The sequence below is a fragment of the Macaca thibetana genome, chromosome 18 (assembly GCF_024542745.1).
Source record: "Macaca thibetana thibetana isolate TM-01 chromosome 18, ASM2454274v1, whole genome shotgun sequence".
Lineage (NCBI taxonomy): Eukaryota > Metazoa > Chordata > Mammalia > Primates > Cercopithecidae > Macaca > Macaca thibetana.
The window spans coordinates 2,905,567-2,924,888 of NC_065595.1; the positions used below are offsets into that span (position 1 = coordinate 2,905,567).

The window sequence follows — 19,322 nt, forward strand, 5'->3', positions numbered from 1 at the left end:
AACCACAGTATGGTTCCCATTTTCTATAAAGAATGCTCTATAAATGGAATCATACACTATGCAACCTTTCGAGACGGAATTTTTCCGCTAAACACAATTCCCTTGAGACCCATCCAGGTTGGCAAGCATGTCCATAGGTGTTTCTTTTTAATTACTCAGTGGTGTTCGCCCATCTGAATGAACCATGGTGTGTTCAACCGTTCACCCGGGAAGGGTGCTTGGATTCTTTCCAGGTTTTGATTATTGCAAACAGAGCTGCTGTGAACATTCATATACAGGTTTTTGTGTGAGCATAGTTTTCATTTCTCTGGGATAAATGCCCAGGAGTGCAATTGCTGAGTCATATGGTTAGCACATGTCTAATTCTGTAAGAAACTGCTAACTCTTCTCCAGAATGGCTACACCATTTTGCATTCCCACCGATGGTGTGTGAGTGATTCAGGACCTTCCCAGCCTGGGCGGCATTTGGTATTGCCACTGTTTTTTTCTTTTTAATTTTAGCTGTTCTAATAAGTGTATAGTGGTATCTCCTGATAATTTAATTTGCATTGCCCTGATGGCTAATGACATCAAGACCTTTTTATGTACTTATGGCCATCTGTGTATCCTCCTTAGTGAAAAGTCTGTTCATGTCTTTTACCCACTTTTTAATTGGATTGTTTGGTTTTAACAACTGAGTTTTCATAATTCTTTATATTTTCTAGATACTGGCCTTACCACTCTGTGACTATTTTCTACCAGTTTATCTTGTTTTTTCACTCTCTTCACAGAGTCTTTTGCAGAAAGTTTTAGAGTTTGCTGAATTCAAGTTTATTAATTTTACCTTTTTCGGATTTTGATTTTTGGTGTGAAGTCTTAAGTCTTCACCTAGCCTGAGGTTCCCTACAAATTTTATAGTTTCACATCTTACACTTAAGTCTCTTTACCATTTTGAGTTAATTTTTACATGAGGTGTGAGGTTTAGGTTGAGGCTTATTTGTTTTGGTTTGGTTTGGGTTTTGCCAATGAATGTTCAGTGGCTCCGGGACTGTTTGTTGAAAAGATGATCCTTCTTCCATTAAAATTGCTTTTGTACCTTTGTTAAAAATCATTTCCACTTATTGCTGTGGGTCTATTTCTGGGTTCTCTATTCTGTTCCATTAGTCTCTATGTCTGTCTCTCTGCCAACAGCACACTCTCTCGATTATTGTCGTTGCATAGTCAACTTTAATCAGGTGGAGTGACTTCCTCCCACTTTATCCTCCTTTATAAAAATTACGTTAGCTATTGTAGGTTCTGGGCCTTTCCATATGAATTTTAGAATAGCTCATTTATGGATACAAAAACCTTGCTGGAATTTTGATAGGAATTTCTCCAAACGTATAGATGAGTTTAGGGAGAATTAACAGTTTTACTGTGTTGAGTTTTCTAATCCATGATCACAGGTTTTCTCTCTATGGGTAATTAGGTCTTCTTTAACTTCTTTCATCAAATGTTTTATAATTTTCAGTGCACACATTCTGAATCTGAAGTTTTTTTTACAGTGTACATAAGTGTTTTATTTTCTTTGGGGCATTTCTAAATGACATTGTGTTTTAACTTCAGTTTCCACGTGTATTGTGGAATATGTAGAACTGTGAGTAATTTTTATGTGTCAATCTGTATTCTGCCACCTACTGAGCTGCCTTATTAGATCTAGGAGGATTTTTTTGGTAGATTTCTTGGGATTGTCTATGTAGACCATCATGTTATCTGCAAATCGGATAGTTTTATTTCTTCTTTCCAATTTATATCCTTTTTATTTCTTTTTCTTATCTTATTGTACTGGTTAGAATGTCCAGTGCTATATTCAATAAGAGTTGCAAGAACTTGCCTTATTCTGATCTAAAGGGTAAAGCACTGAGTTTTACCACTAATTATGATGTAGCTATAGGATTTTTATGGATGTTCTTTATCAAGTCGACAGTCCATGTCTCTTCATGAGTGTGTGTTGTATTTTGTCAAATGTCTTTTCTGGGACAATTTATATGTTCATGAGATTTTTCTCCTTTGACTTCATGGTATGATGGATAGTATTGATTGACTGACTCTCTAATGCTGACCCACCCTTGAGTGTCTGGTATATATTCCACGTGGCCATGTATATAATTTTTTATATGTTGCTAGATTCACTTTACTAATATTTTGTTGAAGACTTTTGCCTATAAGTGTTTGTGAGAAAAATGTAGTTCTCATTTTTCGTATAGTCTTTGCTAGTTTCAGTATCAGGATAACTGGCCTCATCAAATGAGTTAGAAAGTGTTTCCACTTGTTCTAACTTTTGGAAGAGGTTATATAAAATTGCCATAAATTTCTCCTTAACTGTTTTAGTGGAAATTTCCAGTGAAACCATGTGGGCCTGGGGATTTCTTTCTTGGGTATTTCCTTCCTTCTACTTTCTTTGTATATATTTCTTTGTGTATATTTAGCTCTTTTTAGTTTCTTGAATTAGATCTTAAGATTATCGATTTGAGACTTTTCCTGTTTTCTAATATAAGTATTTCAGGCTATGAATTCCCTCTCAGCACTTCTGAACTAGGTGTACATATTTTGTCAAGTAAATGTTTTGATACAAAGAAAAGGAGGGAAACACATTAATTCCCCATGAGTAAGGCTATAGATTTATACTCTGATCTACTTATGACAGTTAAAATAAACTACCCAGACTTTGTGTATCAACATGGACAAAATTCTAAATAACAGTGTTGAATGGAAACCAACAAACTGCAAATGAATACATATAGTATTATTCTATTTATTTAAAATTTTCAGATACGCAAAAGAACACTACATGTGGTCGTGATTACATGGGATTATATGATATATAGGAGCCATGCCAAGTCATGTTATCTTCTAACCTCGGGGAGGGGAGAGGATTGGCTGTCTCTGTATGGTTTTATTTCTTAAAAATATTTTGAGGTTTTATACAAATAACAGAATGTGTTACGTTTTTTGATGAAAAGGATAAACCAGTTGTCTTGTAGATTATTATCTGTGCTTTTTAATATGTTTGAACTAATTAGTAATTTATATTAGCAATAAATAAACTGATGTAAAGTTTAGGGGGAAATGACACCAGTGATAATGAAGCATTAGAGAAGATTAGAAGGCCTCACAAAGGAATCTGAAAGTGGGTGTGGAGGTGAAATTACTGAAATTTGGTAAGAGCACAACAGTGACAAGGAAGGCTAAGGAGAGGAAGAAGAAAGGGCAGGCGAGACAGTCTCTCCCTCCTCCTCGTCATTTGTTCAAGCAGTATACGTGCAGAAAGGGAGGATAAAGAGATTGATCTGAAAAGAGAAGCATGCAGAAATGGGCAGGAGCCAGGACCTCAGAGGAGTCGGCTGGATTTAGCACAAGCCTGGGGATTAACAGGGTGTTTGCAACCTCACTCTTGAGCCAATGACTTGAAGAAGAACCATGAGAATCTAGCTAAATCTGAAAAGATTTAAGGAACAAAATTTTTATGGGCATCCAGCCCTTTTTCCTTCTTGCCTGTCAGGATTTATAATGAGCGGGGCCTCTAAGAGAAGTCTAGTATGATTCAGACAGAGGCCAGCACGCCGGGGCCCCACTTCCTGTCACTCTGCAGGCGACCTGGCTTAGAAACTCTGCAGGTGCAGCATGGCTGCCCACTCAACAGCCTCAGGAAGTCCCCAAAGCCCTATCTCCTATCTCCGGTGGGTGGGCTCTCCCCCATTGGCCCCGAGGGAGCCTCTGCTCCTTTCCTCTCCTGTCCCCTCCGAATTCATCTGAGAAGGCACCCAGGCCAGTATGGCCCCAGCTGCCCGGTGTCCAACCGCTGTTTCCAGGGGTGCAGCTGGGGAAGGTGGTGCAGGCAGCGACCACAGCAGCTACTGAGTCCCAAGAAAGGAGTCCAGCACAGGGGCGGGGGTGGGGGAGGCATGGTGGCCAGAAGAGTTATTCTAGCGATTTATGTTTACATCAATTCACTTTCTTTAAGAGTCAAGGGATTCACATTCAGCTTACCCATTTTCCAAAGGTCAAGAAAGAAAACGAAGTTTTATTCATAGTAAGTGATTAACCAATTTACTTGTTTAATTTTACATTAGCGACCACATATAAAATATATAAAAAGGCAATTAATAAAGAGGAGATAGAACATGGAAAGGAAGGACCCGGAGGCAGAGATGAGGGGGAGGCAGGAGGCTGGAGAACGGGAGGTTTCTCAGGGGCTCAGGGAACTGCTGGTGTTGCGGCCGCGCCTTTGGGGGCATCGGGTGACATGGGATGTTCCCAGAGAGCCCTGCTCCTTCCAGGTAGGAAGGTATACCGAGCCGCCCTGCAGGCGAGAGCACAATGCCCCGTGCTGGGAAGGGATGGAGCTCAGGGCAGCTCTACCCGCAGACTCCGTGCAGGTGCCCTAGGCTGCTTCCTGGCCGACCACCAACCCGGAGAGACAGAGAAAGGCTCCACTCAGATCTGCTTTTCACCTGGAGCCTGATTAAGAAACCTAAAGCTCCAGAGGTCAACACATGCTGAAAACAAAACGAAGCTACCTGGATCAGTTTAGAGTCCTAGCAGGCATGGAATTGGCTTGGTGGCTGGAAGCCCAACTCCCAAGCCAAGCATCTGCTGTGGCCCCCTGACCTGCTCACCAGGGGAGGGGACAAGCTGGCTCATGTGGTCTTCACCCACCTGCACACGTTACACTGAGAATTCAAATTAAATGCAGAGTCCTAGGCCCGCCCTGGCATACCACCCCACCGTCTTGGGGACGGGCCCAGGAATACTTATTTTAATGAGCTCCCTATCAACTCAGGGAAGGAAGGAAACAGACAGTGCCTCGGTGTTTCCAGGTCGATAGGGCTCCTCTGAATAGACACACACAAGCTCTCAAATGCGTACTTTCATGTGATCAGGAAGTCCTTCATGTTTCACTGATACATTGAATTTGCATTAGAAATAATAACTAATTGATACTAAAGCTTTTTGTTGACAGTTTATTTGCATCATGTATTTTTGATGCATTCTCCATATATAGAGAGTAACATTTTATATCCTGCATGAGTCTTCATCTGATGTGGAATGTTTATGGATACTCATTTTCTTCATCTTTCTTGAATAGTTGAAAGCTAACATGTTTGCTAAACTTGCTGTCAAAGCAAAAAATTATAGAACTATGTTGCAGGCTCCTCACATACAGCAAATGTACCATGACTTTTTAAAAATTCCTTGGTGTCTACTCTGTACAAAAATACCATACTGTCCATTTCAGGTACATTAAGAGAAAGTAGATGTCGTTCTCGCCCTCCAAGTGCTTATAGTTTTGTTAGGAAACTTAGAAGTTCCCAAGTAATTTCCCAAGGGAAAATAATTGCCCAATACCCTGCCATGTATACAAAATGCCGCGGAGTTTCTAAAGAAGGGGGTTGCGCCCAGTAGAGGAGTAGGCTGGATGATGATGACTAGAACTGGTAGAATTATACTGAATGGAAAATATACTAGCAGAGCGTGGTGGCTCACACCTGTAATCCCAGCATTTTGGGAGGCCAAGGCGGGTGGATCGCCTGAGGTCAGGAGTTCGACACCAGCCTGACCAACATGGTGAAACCCCGTCTCTACTAAAAATACAAAAATTAGCCAGGCGTGGTGGTGGGCAGCTATAATCCCAGCTACTTGGGAAGCTGAGGCAGGAAAACTGCTTGAACCTGGGAGGTGGAGGTTGCAGTGAGCCTAGATTGCGCCACTGCATTCCAGCCTGGGTGACAGAGCAAGATTCCGTCTCATTAAAAAAAAAAAAAAAGAAAGAAAGAAAATATACTGTAACGTTTTGGTGTCTTCGGTGCCGCAGTTCACTTCCCACTTGGCCTCCACTGTCCCGGGAGCTGCCTGAGCTTCTCCCAGCTTGCCCGTCTGGGAGACTTCTCGGGACTCTAGCTGAGACTCGAGCTGGGATTCCCAGCTCATCATTGGCATAGACCACTCCTTTCTGGAGTCGCCTCCTTGCCCTTGTTTCTCAGCTGTCTCCTTCCTTGCACAGCTTCCAAAAACATGGCTGTGTCTTCTCCAGTTTTGGTAGTGTTTTGTTTCTAAGGGTCTTAAATGCTACATTGCAAACTTCTGTTCTGGAAAACTGTTAAAATATGTGTTAGCCCCCACTGATGTCTACCATAGTGCACAGTCCCTGATACTTGTTGCATAAACTGAGAGGCGGATTCTACCAGTTCCACTAATCGTCATCCAACTGATCCACAGCAAAAGCCTATTATTTTCCAGAAGTCATGTGTCTAAATCTGTTCTCCACCAATCAGAAGCTAAAGACCTGGCATGATTTATTCAGCTTAAATTGTTGCCTGAAATTACCAGATAAATTAACTCAGTAATTTGACCAAAAAAAAAAAAAAAAAGGACTCTCACATATTTTAGGAGCTAGGTTTCTCTTACTTACGTGGGTTTGTGGCAGGCAGTGTGGTCTGTTTGTTTTTATTCTGGTTCTTTCGACTATCTGAAAATGTAACAACCTTGGGATAACTTGAAAGCGAGATGGATGAAGTGCGAACACCAGCTACAGTTGTCTTTCTAGAAACACAAAGAGGATCAGTTGTATTTCAGAAACAGGCATAGCGCGTCTGTGGACAGCCTCAATATATCATTTTAGATTGCCGTGTGAAAGGTGTTGTGATTTTACAAGGGAGATGATGATTCTTTTATTCTGTCATTATTTTCATATGTCAAGACATTTTTGAAGAGAGGAGGATTTAAGCAAGATATTAAAAGCTTGCCTTATTCCTTTCAGACTAGTGATTGAAAATTGGTGTATGCAGGGTGGGAGGACTCAGAAGAGCTGAGGCCTGGCAACAGCCTTCCTAAACATGCATGTTTAAATGTATGTGAAATGTCAGGGTTAAAGCCTCATAGGAAGGAGTCCTAATACTAAGACAGCTAGAAAGCAACACCAAAATAAACCGTATTATGGGAACTTAAAGTAAAAGTCTTTTTTTTTTTTTTGAGACAGAGTCTCCCTCTGTTACCTAGTCTGGAGTGCAGTGGTGTGATCATGGCTCACTGACCCCTCAATCTCTGGGGCTCAAACGACCTCCCACCTCAATCTCCCCAAGTAGCTGGGACCACAGACAGGCACACACTGCCACACCAGGCTAATTTTTTTATTTTTACTTTTTGTGGAGACAAGGTCTCTCCATGTTGCCCCAGCTTGTCTCGAACACCTGGGTTATTCCCACTTGGTCTCCCAAAGTGCTGCGATTACAGGCGTGAGCCACTGTGCCCAACCTTCAATTTTAATGGGAGGTACATTAAAACATGGATTACGTTTCACACGATTTCAAAAACAAACAAAACAACTAGATTTGCTCAAGAAGAGAGAAAAGGTCCCAGCGGTGTTTTTGTATGACTTGATCCTCAGGGAGTCCTGAATCTTATAGATTCAACTTCGTTTGTTTTTACAACATGTGTAGAAGAGGAATTTGAAAAATTTACCCTGATTCCACCCACAGAGGTTTATTCCTGACCTCTTTCGATGGAGTGACACTTAATTACCATGACACCTGTGCTCAGAGGACAGCTCTGAAGGTCAGTAACATGGTTTTCCAAATCCCAATATTTCCCCATCCTTTTCTTGGGTGAACTTTTCTCGCCACTCTCTCTGGAATTTTCTGCTGTTGGTGTGATAGACCTTGTGACTAACAGTGTATTTTGTAAAACAGTCTGGAGGCCCAGAGAAAGCCAGATATAAAAACTGGCAGGGAGAAGCCAGGCAGAGGGCATTCATTCATTCATCATTCATTCATTCCTTCAAGCAGGCCTAGCTCGGGCCCAAATCAGTGGCTGGGGGGCTTCCTGAAAGGAAGAAAAACACCCCACGCTGAGGTCCTTGTCCTGGGTCTGAATGCCTGAGTGCCTCTGGGCGTCACAGCCCCACTTCACAGCTGCCCCCTGCGGCCTCCCAGGTGTGTGCAGCATGTCTGAGGTCACCTGGCCGTGACGGTCACAGCTGCACCCGATGCTGGGGGGGCTGTGATTTTAGAGGTTTCTATTTTACCAGTGTTGGGAGGAAGCCTACAGGAGCGTGTGTTCCCTGCATGAGGACTTTGAGACCCGTAATGGATTCACAGAAGAATGCTCACACCAAGCAAGAGCGAACCCTTTAGCATACCTCACCCGAGACAAGGTGGGATTGGTGCTTCGTGGGCTGAGCACAGCTGTGCTCTTCCTGGATTGCAGGTCCTGCTCTGTCTCGGGAGACACTGGGGGTCTGCCCTGGAGGAGGGTCACCTGGGGTGGCCTGGGCCACTGCAGCTGCTCCCACTGCGCCCAGGCCTCTCCCGTGCCCACCCCAGGGCCATCTGTCTCCTGGGGGCTTCGCATCTGAAGCTTCAGCCTCAAGCTCAGGGAAGGCAGCTGGGTCCACAGCCATGACCACTGTGACTTTCTCTGTGTCCCTTCGTCCCCAGCACCCCAACTTTGGTGCCAAGCCCCATTTCCTCCAGTGGCTCACCCACACTTCTCTTGGGGTGTCCCTTGTTCCTCCAGAATCAAGGCTTCCGTTTTCTGGGAGGAGCCTTCAGTCCTGGCTCCTACGCTCAGCTCCCTGGGGCTCACCAGGTGGTCTCTTCTCCAGACGCACATGGAGGGTGCTGAGCTGTGTGGGCGCGGCTTGGGGTAAGAGGGAAGAGCCAGCACTTCCCTTGCTGTTCTCTCATCCACTTGACAGGCATTTGTCAAGCACTTGCTGTGTGCCTACTGTGTGCTGTGTGCCTACTGTGTGCTGTGTGCTGTGTGCCTGCTGGGTGCTGTGTGCCTACTGGGTGCTGTGTGCCTACTGTGTGCTGTGTGCCTGCTGGGTGTTGTGTGCCTACTGTGTGCTGTGTGCCTGCTGGGTGCTGTGTGCCTACTGTGTGCTGTGTGCCTGCTGGGTGCTGTGTGCCTGCTGTGTGCTGTGTGCCTACTGTGTGCTGTGTGCCTGCTGGGTGCTGTGTGCCTACTGTGTGCTGTGTGCCTGCCATGTACCACGTGTCTGCCATGTGCTGTGGACTGCGCCAGGTCCTGGGGACACCACGGTGGTAAGACAGAGACCCGGGTGGGCTTGCTGTCCTGTGGCGAGGGTGGTGATGCAGTACACGTGGGGACGGGGAAGCAGAACGCCCGGGCAGTGACACAGTGGCTCTTCTCAGCACCTCACAGGGTCCTGGTGGCTTCCAGGACACCTCAGGCCCTCTCCTGAGGCTTCCAGGTCCCCGAGCCCCTGCCTGTTCTGGGTTGGGGCAAGTGACACCTCCACCACCCAGCTCCAAGCCATGGCTGCCCCAGCTCCAGCTCGGGGACCTGTGGGACCAACTGTGGCCTTCACTTTCCCCCGTCAGCCTCCCTCGCGGAGGGTGCAAGGGAAAGTGTGTCTGCCAGGCAGCGTCCGGCTACCACAGCCAAGGGTGGTGGGAGTGTGTCCTTGCAGTGCTCTGGGACAGCAGGAAGGAGCACCACATGTGGTAGTGTGTGTACATGGGTGTGCGGTGTGTGTGACTGTGTCTGTGTGGTGTGTGTGTGGTGTGCATATAGTGTGTGGGGGTGTGAAGTGTGTGTGTGGTGTGTGTGTGGCATCTGGAGTGTGTGCGTGTGTGTGGTGTCTGGAGGGTGTGTGTGGTGTCTGTGGAGGGTGCGTGTGGTGTGCGTATAGTGTGTGTTGAGGAGGCGTGTGATGTGTGTGGTGTGTGTGTGGCATCTGGAGTGTGTGCGTGTGTGTGGTGTCTGTGGAGGGTGCGTGTGGTGTGCGTATAGTGTGTGTTGGGGAGGCGTGTGATGTGTGTGGTGTGTATGTGGCATCTGGAGTGTGTGCGTGTGTGTGATGTGTGTATAGTGTGTGGGGGGTGTGGAGTGTGTGTGGAGTGTGTGCGTGTGTGTGGTGTGTGTGTTATGTCTGTGGAGTGTGTGGTGTGTGTGTGTGGTGTCTGGAGTGTGTGTGTGGTGTGTGTGTGTGTGTGATGTCTGTGGAGTGTGCGTGTGGTGTCTGTGGAGTGTGTGTGTGTGGTGCGTGTGTGGTGTCTGTGGAGTGTGTTTGTGTGGTGTCTGTGGAGTGTGGGTGTGGGGGGTGGCCTGTGTGTTAGAATCCAGCTTTCCGCCCTGTCTCTGTCTGTGAACCCTGGTGCCACGCACAGGGCCGACACTCACACAGGAGATTTCCTGCATCTCGTCTTGGACTTGGCCTCCAGTGGGAAGAATCCAAACCAGCAGCTCACAGATCGTGGCTGACTGTGCTAAAACCTGAACAGACCTGTCCTGTGCCAACTGCCAGGTGCAAAGCCCCCAGAATCCAGCCCATGTTTTAAGGGTGGTGGGTGGAGCTCAGAGAGACCAAGCAGTCTGGCTGAGGCCAATCCACCCTAAGGGAGGGACAGGGTGGGACACAGGTATCCAGCTCCTAAACCCACTGTCCCCCCATCCCACCCCAGCCCACTGTCCCCCATCCCACCCCAACCCACTGTCCCCCATCCCACCCCAACCCACTCTCGCCCATCCCACCCCACCCCACTCTCGCCCATCCCACCCCAGCCCACTGTCCCCCATCCCACCCCAACCCACTCTCGCCCATCCCACCCCAACCCACTCTCGCCCATCCCACCCCAACCCACTCTCGCCCATCCCACCCCAACCCACTCTCCCCCATCCCACCCCAACCCACTCTCCCCCATCCCACTCCAACCCGCTGCTCAGAGGTTCTGTGCAGTCTCTGGATGTTACCTACCTCATTCAAAATCTTAGATCAGGGCCAACTAGGAAATTACCCATCCATAGATACTGGAATTCTGGAGAAGTATCAATAGTTCAGACACTTTATAATAATTTCAGGACCGTCACAATCTATCAGGCAAGCCACGAAACTGTGACTATGTTCTGCCAATGTGTTTGCATCTTTCAAACCCTGTTCTTTACCCCTTGTGAAAAGCCTTCCTGGATAATCTTGATTTTGATGTGGGCGTAAATTAAAAGGCCTCTACCTAGGAATAATAAATCATTGCCTTTTGAAAGGATACTGGTCTTTTTAGGCCCAAAAACATCACGTGGAAATTTAACGTTATGCAGAAAACACTCGAAAAGCTCAAGTTCAAAATGCAGGCTCAGTGGCAGTCTTACGTTCGTGACATACACCGTGCATGCCGGGTGTTTATTATTGAATCATTCATTTAAATGCCATTTTTAATGACAGAGCTTTAAAAGATACTTCACTTAATGACACATTCCTATAGTGCTTCATAATTTATTGTTGCTCTGTGATAGTTTTCATGTAGAAGGAAATGAGTTATGGGGTTATTAATATATTTTGAGTCTTCAGAGCATACATGTGACATGAAGGAGAAAGCGCCCTCTAGCCTGTTGATGGAGGTCTTTTTCATAAGAAATCCAGGACTTCAAGCATCAAGAAACCAAAGACCAGGTCGTCAGGTTGGTGAAGTCACAAACCACGTAGCAGCCAGGAGCACAGCGCAGCTCCGACCTGTTGATGCTGGTGCCAGGCCCTGCTGTGTGGACTTGTGTGTTACTTGGGTTTCCTTTTTTTTTTTTTTTTTTTTTTTTTTTTTTGAGACACAGTCTCGCTCTGTCTTCCAGGCTGGAGTGCAGTGGCACGATCTCAACTCACTGCAACCTCTGCCTCCTGTGTTCAAGAGATTCTCCTGCCTCAGCCTCCTGAGTAGCTGGGATTACAGGCATGCACCACCGCACCCAGATAAGTTTTGTATTTTTAGTAGAGACGGGGTTTTGCCGTGTTGGCCAGGCTGGTCACGCATTACTCCGTCTTTCTAAACCTCATGAGTTTCAACATCCGTAAAGTGGGGAGCATAATAATAGCACTTGCCTCCTCGTACAGTAGACAGGACTAAGAAACTGTACTTCTGACCCGTTCCATGAGAACCTAGCCCATAGTAAGCACCCCATCGATGCTGGGCTGCTACCCAAGCTTTCCTGAGCCCAAATCTAGTTCTGTTCAATGTATCATTCTGCCTCATGCTGAGTCTCCCGCCCTCCTTTTCTTTAAATATAATTGTCACTTGCTATCGTCCTTTGTCTTTCTAATGTGTCTTGCAAAGTTAAGGACTCACCCGGTAAAATGCTGCACACCCATGTGAAGACATGGGGCCCCTTAGGAGATCAGCTCACAGCCAGGTCTTTTGTGAGACCATGGTGAGGTTAATGACCACATATTGCATTCTTTTCCTTGATTAGAACCTGGAGGGCTCTGGAAAATTCCAGAAGGTTCTGAAAGGCAGTTGCCCAGTAAAATAACCACACACCTATGTGAAGACTTAGGGCCCCTTAGGAGATCAGCTCAGAGCCAGTTCTTTTGCAGGACCATGGTGAGATTAATGACCACACATTGCATTCTTTTTCTTTATTAGAATCTGGAGGCTCTGGAAAATTCCAGAAGGTTCTGAAAGGCAGACACCCAGTAAAATGCTGCACACCCATGTGAAGGTGTGGCACTGATCAGAAGATGGGCTCTGAGCCAGGTTTTCTGTGAGACTGTGGTGGGGTCTGTGGCCACAGCATAGCATTCTTCTCCTTGATTAGAATCTGGAGATTTCAGATCAACCACTCTACTTCCCCATGATAGCAGCAGAGCTGAATGTCTTTCCTATCATGGACTCTGTGATGGGAATCTGTGTTTTCAGGAAGATTCGGTTTATTTTAGCCAAGACCCAAAGGACAGCTCTTATGTGTACGCATGGCCTGAGCATCGGGCCAACACATTTGTTCCCTACACACAGACTATCAAGAGCCATTGTGCCTGGTGGCAAGGAATGTGTGAGTTCCTCTGCAGGTGAATTCAAACATTGTCCCGTTCTGTTAACACCAGCTCTGGCTGTGAGCAATGCCTGAAGTCGGTGTGGTTCCTCCAGTTACCAAGACCAGGGCCCGGGGTCATGTTGACCCTGCAGATGGTGGTATCGGCAAAGGCGTCACTCCCTGCCACGGCTCAGGAGGGACATACAGGTGACTACAGAGGATCAGCTGGTACTGGCTTGTAGTGTTCCTCTGACTTGACAGTTTGTAACCCAGCGACCTGTAAAATATTAACCAGTGGTTTCCACAGCAGCTCCAGGAAGCCACATCCACCATCAGGGCTTTACAGATAAGGAGGACGGGGCCCACATCCTCAGAGCAGGCAGGGAGAGCAGGAATAGGAAGGCCCTCGCCCAGGCACGTCTGCCCCCAGGCCTTCCCCACTTCCTCCCTGCGGCCCACGGCTCGCCCCGTCCCAGCTGCCGGCCCCTGGGTTGGGCGGCTTGCGCACCGCACACTGCGAAAGGGGGCTCAGCAGGACCTGACCTGTGTTCCTATGACTAAGCCCCACATGACTGCGAAGCTACCAGGGATCCCACCGGCCGCAGAGCAAGGGCGTGTCGCGTGTGCCTGCGTGACTCTGCCCTCCCCGTGCCATCCAAAGGCCAGTCCCAGCGTGACGGTGTTGGCGTGGCTTGTCAGGACTTACACAGGAGGAGCGGTTCCCTCATGACCTCGCTATTTTTACACAGAGAATTTCGTAACTCTCCATAGTGCTGCTAAAGCTGGACACCATGCCTGTCATAAACGTGTGGATGCATTCACAGGAAATTTCAAATGCTCATCTGACTGACACGTGGATGAGCGACTCTTTGATCTGCCTTTTCTTCCCGCCCCTCCTTGAACAAAATGCTTTGCTTTGGTTTAGACAGGTGATATGGTAGCAAGCTGGGAACTCCAGAGCCAGTAATTTGCTGCTTGATTCTAATAATGGCTTTCTCTTCTCTCCAAAGTCAGCTGATCCTGTAAGCAGTCACTTCAAGGGACCACAATCAGCTTTCCCATAAACTCCACTTTTCTGTAATTCCATCGTTTTCTTTTAAAATGATTTTTGATAACTTTAAGGCAGTGATAGTCAGTGCCATAAATCTCCTTGAATCTGCTAAACCAGAAGAAAAGGAAGGATGGTGATGACTAGTTTACAAATAATATTATCGGATACCCCAGAGCAAAATCCCCATCCCAGGAAATAGAGAAGCTACTTTCTTATCAGGCACTTCTCACATGGGGGAATGCAGATTGGGTTTTTGGAATTTGTTTTGCTTGCAAGTCCTGTGGAGCCCCTAGCCCAGGGCTGCCTCCTGAAAACTGCCAGGAGCCTAGGTCCCCCCAGTGTCTCAGGGAAGCTTGCTCTGGGACAGACATGGATGCCTCAGATGAGTTTTGACAGTGTCCTTTGCAGAGAAGTCCAGGCTTGCGGGTTGTTGTTCCTCTAGGGCCCCAACCCTCTGGAACACTTGCTCATCGGCAGAATCGACTCACTGTTCAACATGGGCGAAGAGCAGTGTCTGTGTCCTGTGGTGTAAGTCAGTCCCCCACCTCCCCAGGAGTGCACCCCGTGCATTGGCAGATTCTGTTCTATTGGGTCACTTCATGCCACACTCAAACTCCACTCACGGCATCTGGGCGACAGGGACTTTGCACAGCCATGCCCTCTGCCCGGAACACTGTTTCCCTCCTCAGCACCTTCACCTGCACCTTCTGCATCCTGCAAGTCTCCACTTACTTCCTACTTCCCTGCATGTTACCCTCTAGGGCTGCTGCAAGGCGGCACCACAGGCAGGCATCCTGAAACAGCAGAAGCAGACCCCCACCGTCCTGGAGGCCAGAAGCGCAAAGTCAAGGCGTTGGCAACGTGGGAGCTCTGCAGGAGGCTCTGTCTTCACCTCCTCCAGCTTCCGGTGGCTGCGGCAATCCCTGGTGTCCCTGGCCTCGTAGCCATGTCATTCCAAATCTCTGCCTCCATCGTGCGTGGTGTCTCTTCTTGTGTGAAATGCCGTGTATGTATGTCCAAAATTCCCTCTCCTTGGTCAGGCACAGTGCTTCATGCCTCTAATTGCAGCATTTTGGGAGGCTGAGGTGGGTGGATTACCCGAGGTCAGGAGTTCGAGACCAGCCTGGCCAACATGGTGAAACACCATCTCTGCTAAAAATACAAAGAAAATTAGCCCGGTGTGGTTGCGGGCACCTGTAATCCCAGCTATTCTGGAGGCTGAAGCAGGAGAATTGCTTGAACCCAGGAAGTGGAGGTGGAGGTGGAGGTGGCAGTGAGCCGAGGTCACGCTATTGCACTCCAGCCTGGGCAATGAGACTGAAACTCCATCTCAAAAAAAAAGAAAACAGAAAGAAAAGATCCCTCACCTTTCTCTTGTGAGAACATTGGTCATTGCATTTAGAGCTCACTGTAATCCAGGATGACCTCATCGTAACTTGAGGACATCTACAAAACCTTCCTTCCAAACCAGGCCACCTTCACAGGTCCTGGAGTCAGGACTTGGACATACCTTTTAGGTGGACGTGATCCACCACATATTATCCTGGGAAGCGTTTCTCGACCTGCAGGGTCAGGGTTCATGGCCACCCACCTGCTCCTAGACTCAGTAAAGTGGAGTCTTGTTCAGGGTCACCCAGATGGAACCTGGATTGAGACCTCGGTCTCACCTGCCTGATTTTCACTGTAGAAAGTCAGAACTACCTAGAGAATGAAATCAGTAAAATACCTAGGAACAAGGTGTTTGCTCCCCAGCTGGGAGCTATTTCCCTGCACAGATAGGCTAATGAGTTTTATCTATGCTGAATTATCCTATGGCTCCACCAAGGTGACATGTAGCCTAAGCTGCTTTAGATGTACATTATTAAAAATGAGAGCCTAACAGTTAACAACTGTGGACTGCTTCCTAGTAAATCTGGATGACTAACTTTGCCTATGCCCAATGTTAACCCTCAAGGGAACACGAAGTGTTGATAATCACACAGACATTATCAAAATGTCCAGTAATCCCAGGGGCTGGAAATCGGATCTAGAACTGAATACCAGTCCAGAAGTCTCAGCAGTCCTGATGGAATCTGAAAGTCCGTCCCTCCCACAGCTCTCGCTCAGTTCTTACTCTCTCTCTTTCCTTTTCTGTTAGTTTACAAAGGCTTCTTTAATTACCCCAGAGATGCTTCAGAGTCAGCTGGCTTTCCTTGCAGCCTTTCACATGTTTACCCAATTTTTCTCTGGCTCTCTCAATTTGATTAATTGCAAAAAACGAAATAAAAAAGAGCTCCTGCAAGCATGCAGCTGCTTTTGTGTGCAGATGGATCTTTTCAGCACATTACAGAAACCAGCTGCCGGGCTGAGCTCTTAGCCCCGTGATAGGGAGAGCGTCATCCTTCTTGAGCTCTTCTCTAAAAGGCAGACTGGGACAGGGTCAGAAGCTAATAAGGCAGACTGCCAGTCACTCATGATTATCAGCCAGATGCTCTGTCGTTCCCACCGTAGTGCCGTGAGACACATCTCACTTACCGGTGCTCAGGGGCCATTTCCATTAAGGGCTCTGATGGGGGCTCCCACACATCAAGTTGTCGTTTTGTTCCTCTTGTCTTTTCCTGCTTGTCTATAAATTTTGCATTGAAGGCTAGAATTAACCCACCCTCAGTGATCCATATAAATATTCTTTATATTCATCTGAGAGGCCAGTCAAATGCAAGTAAGTAGGCTTGTGTAGTCGAATCCAACGAGGTATATTCAGAAGTCTGATCTGGACTTGAGTTGTTTTCACCGATTCTGTGTCCAGTATTCTTGAGTTTTCTAAATCGTGATTAAGATCAGTCATCCCAAGCGTAACCTAGAGTTGTGCTGTGAAGCACGATAACAATCGATCAGAACAAACTGACTTGGAAGAAACACAGCCCCTCTCCGAGGAGCGGTTCAGCACCTTGTGAGCAGATTTCAGCTGCGTTCAAGAGCCCTTGGCCCCAAAATAGCTCTCTTTGTCTACCAGCAAGTCCCAAAAGATTTACCTGTCCCACGTGATTCTGATTTGGGACAAGTCCTTGGAGCTCTGTTTTCTGGAAGGAGTGAGTGTTGCCTGTGGGTTTGCCTAGTCCCAGCGTGAGGAGATGGGAGGAGGAGGGTGACAGGTGGATGGAGCCAGGGAACAGGAAGGGGACTGGGCAGGCGAGGGCTCCGAGGAGGCAGAGGTGAGATGATGCCTGGGCCAGGAACAGGCACTTGGAGAACACAGCCGGTGATGGCAGGCTCTTTATGTCTGGACAGGCAAAATGCTCCCGAAGGTCCAAGTTGTCAGCCTTAAGTAAGGGCAGTTACCTATTTTTGCCTGTGTTTCACTTCTCATTTCTTTTTTTTTTTTTTTGAGGCGGAGTCTCGCTTTGTCCCCAGGCTGGAGTGCAGTGGCCGGACCTCAGCTCACTGCAAGCTCCGCCTCCCGGGTTTACGCCATTCTCCTGCCTCAGCCTCCCGAGTGGCTGGGACTACAGGCGCCCACCACCTCACCCGGCTAATTTTTTTTTTTGTTTTGTTTTGTTTGTTTGTTTTTTTAGTAGAGATGGGGTTTCACTGTGTTAGCCAGAATAGTCTCGATCTCCTGACCTCGTGATCCGCCCGTCTCGACCTCTCAAAGTGCTGGGATTACAGGCTTGAGCCACCGCGCCTGGCCAGACCACTTCTCATTTCTTAAACAGGAAGATGTATTGAGAGATATTTGACGTGTTTTTATTCTATAACGTGTGTCCATCCTGCAAGCTCTTAATATTTAGTTAAAACAACACCACATGGAATTAGAGAGCCAGAATTAGAACGGGAATGACAGCCCCTGTGTACCCAGGGATCAAAGCAACATCTCACGAGGAACACACCCATTCTTTCTTAAAAAAAGAACAGGGTGAGTTTGGCCTTTCCTTGGTTAACCCACTCTTATCCAGTAAGGCACCACACCTGCAACAAGCCCTCATTTCCCAATGAGAAGATTGCCCCTCAAGGTTTTTTTGGTTGTCCAATTGAAATAAATTGGGAAGGTAGAATCGCACTGGACACCAAAATCCTCCGCAAAGGTAGCCTTGCGTTTTTAAAATCATACATATCAAACTATTATTTTTTTCACTCTCATGCCACGAAGCATGGGGAATGCACCTGATTCTTGCAGGTGGATTGTGTTCATATCATCACTAGAACGGCATCTTTGATTTCCCCGAGCATCATCTGTGGGCACTTTGACCTAAGTTGCTTCAAGTACACATGTTTTAAATCTCCCTGCGCGAGTGCCTCACTGGAAGTCTTATGGCGGGCCCCAGTTTCCATCACACATCATGAAGGTAGGTGGGGTTTTCCCTCTGTGGTCGGCTGCTAGTCGTCTCCCACACAGTGAGGGAGGCGGACTCCGGGATGGCGACTGTGCTGTAGGCGTTTGCTTCTCTTCTCTGCAATCCTTCCAGCGGCTGTGGGGTGATGGGGTTGCCCACCTGCGGAAAAGTGTCCTCAACCAGTCCTCCTGAGCCACCAGAAAGGGACCCGGGAACGTGGGAGATGGAAAAGCTTGGCTGTCGGGCAATTCTCTTTTCTAAAGAGAGACTTTTGAGGAACACAATTTGCATTGTGTTCGGGCGTCTCTACTATTTTGGAGAGTCCCCTCGCCCCACGTTCAGAAGACGGTTCATCGTGTTCCCTCTCAAGGAAAGCTGTTCCTGGTTTCTGCAGGAGAATGGGTACTCACACCTTTTTGCAAAAGAATACATCCATCATGGAAAACATGTCGTTGTCCTTAAAGACTCTGGTCACCTGCTGCCAGGTCTGGGCTGATGGTTCCAGTGGCCCTCAGCTGAGGGACCCCAAGGCCAGGCTACGTCCCGCAGGAAGGCTGGAAGGAACAGTTTGCTTGGAATGGGTGTGGCTCGATTCTTCCATTCTTTGCATATCTTGGGGAAAAATCATAAATGTGCTGCTAAGGTTTGGGTTAGAAAATAAAAATGAGGAGTAACATGCTTTTTAAATCCAACTTTATCTTCCCTACAAATTCTGCAGATTCTTTGGACACTTGTCGGTTAAGCTGTCCTTGGTCTGATGTTGGCTCTTTCTGTGCTCACATGGTTTCTTGAAAGCAGTGAGCGTGAATAGCTTCTTACTACCTTTTCGTTTTAGACGAATGTCAGCACCTTTCTGACATCTCAGCTCATCTCATTACAATACACCTGAGTGTGGGATGTAATTGTGTGTGTACATATGTGTGGATGGACAGATGGATGATGGATGAATAGACAGATACTTCTGTACGTATACACAGATCTGCAGGATTTCTTGAGACGGGTTGAAGTGTGTTACTGAACAGAATTTGGATGTTGGTGCGGTTCTGTTTTCTAGCTCTTTGCATGGGATCGAAAGATAGCATTTGTTAATAAGATGACTTGGACGTGTCTCTTCGGTTTTCAGGGCCTTGGTTTCCTCTCCTCAAAAATGGGCATTATATATATCTCTCTCTCTCACAGGAGCG

The 19,322-nt window shown here is 47.2% G+C and overlaps 2 protein-coding genes across 6 annotated transcripts in view; both read left to right on the forward strand.

Moving 5' to 3' along the window:
* Positions 1–19,322, forward strand: part of MBP (myelin basic protein) — a 153,233-nt gene that overhangs the window by 4,560 nt on the left and 129,351 nt on the right. For 2 of the 5 annotated variants that reach the window (XM_050767601.1, XM_050767602.1), the window contains exon 1: positions 3,889–3,912. The exons of 1 other annotated variant lie outside the window; for it this stretch is intronic. The gene's annotated coding sequence lies outside the window, so the exon portion shown is untranslated. Of the gene's footprint in view, positions 1–3,888; positions 3,913–19,322 lie in introns of those variants that run through there. 2 more of the 5 variants (XM_050767603.1, XM_050767605.1) reach the window with 1 other exon arrangement.
* On the forward strand, positions 8,627–18,284 carry LOC126941075 (uncharacterized). Its single transcript, XM_050767323.1, has 6 exons — positions 8,627–8,661; positions 12,848–12,984; positions 13,254–13,400; positions 14,362–14,834; positions 17,982–18,150; positions 18,271–18,284. Exons 1-6 carry the CDS (start codon positions 8,627–8,629, stop codon positions 18,282–18,284), a joined length of 975 nt encoding a protein of 324 aa, XP_050623280.1.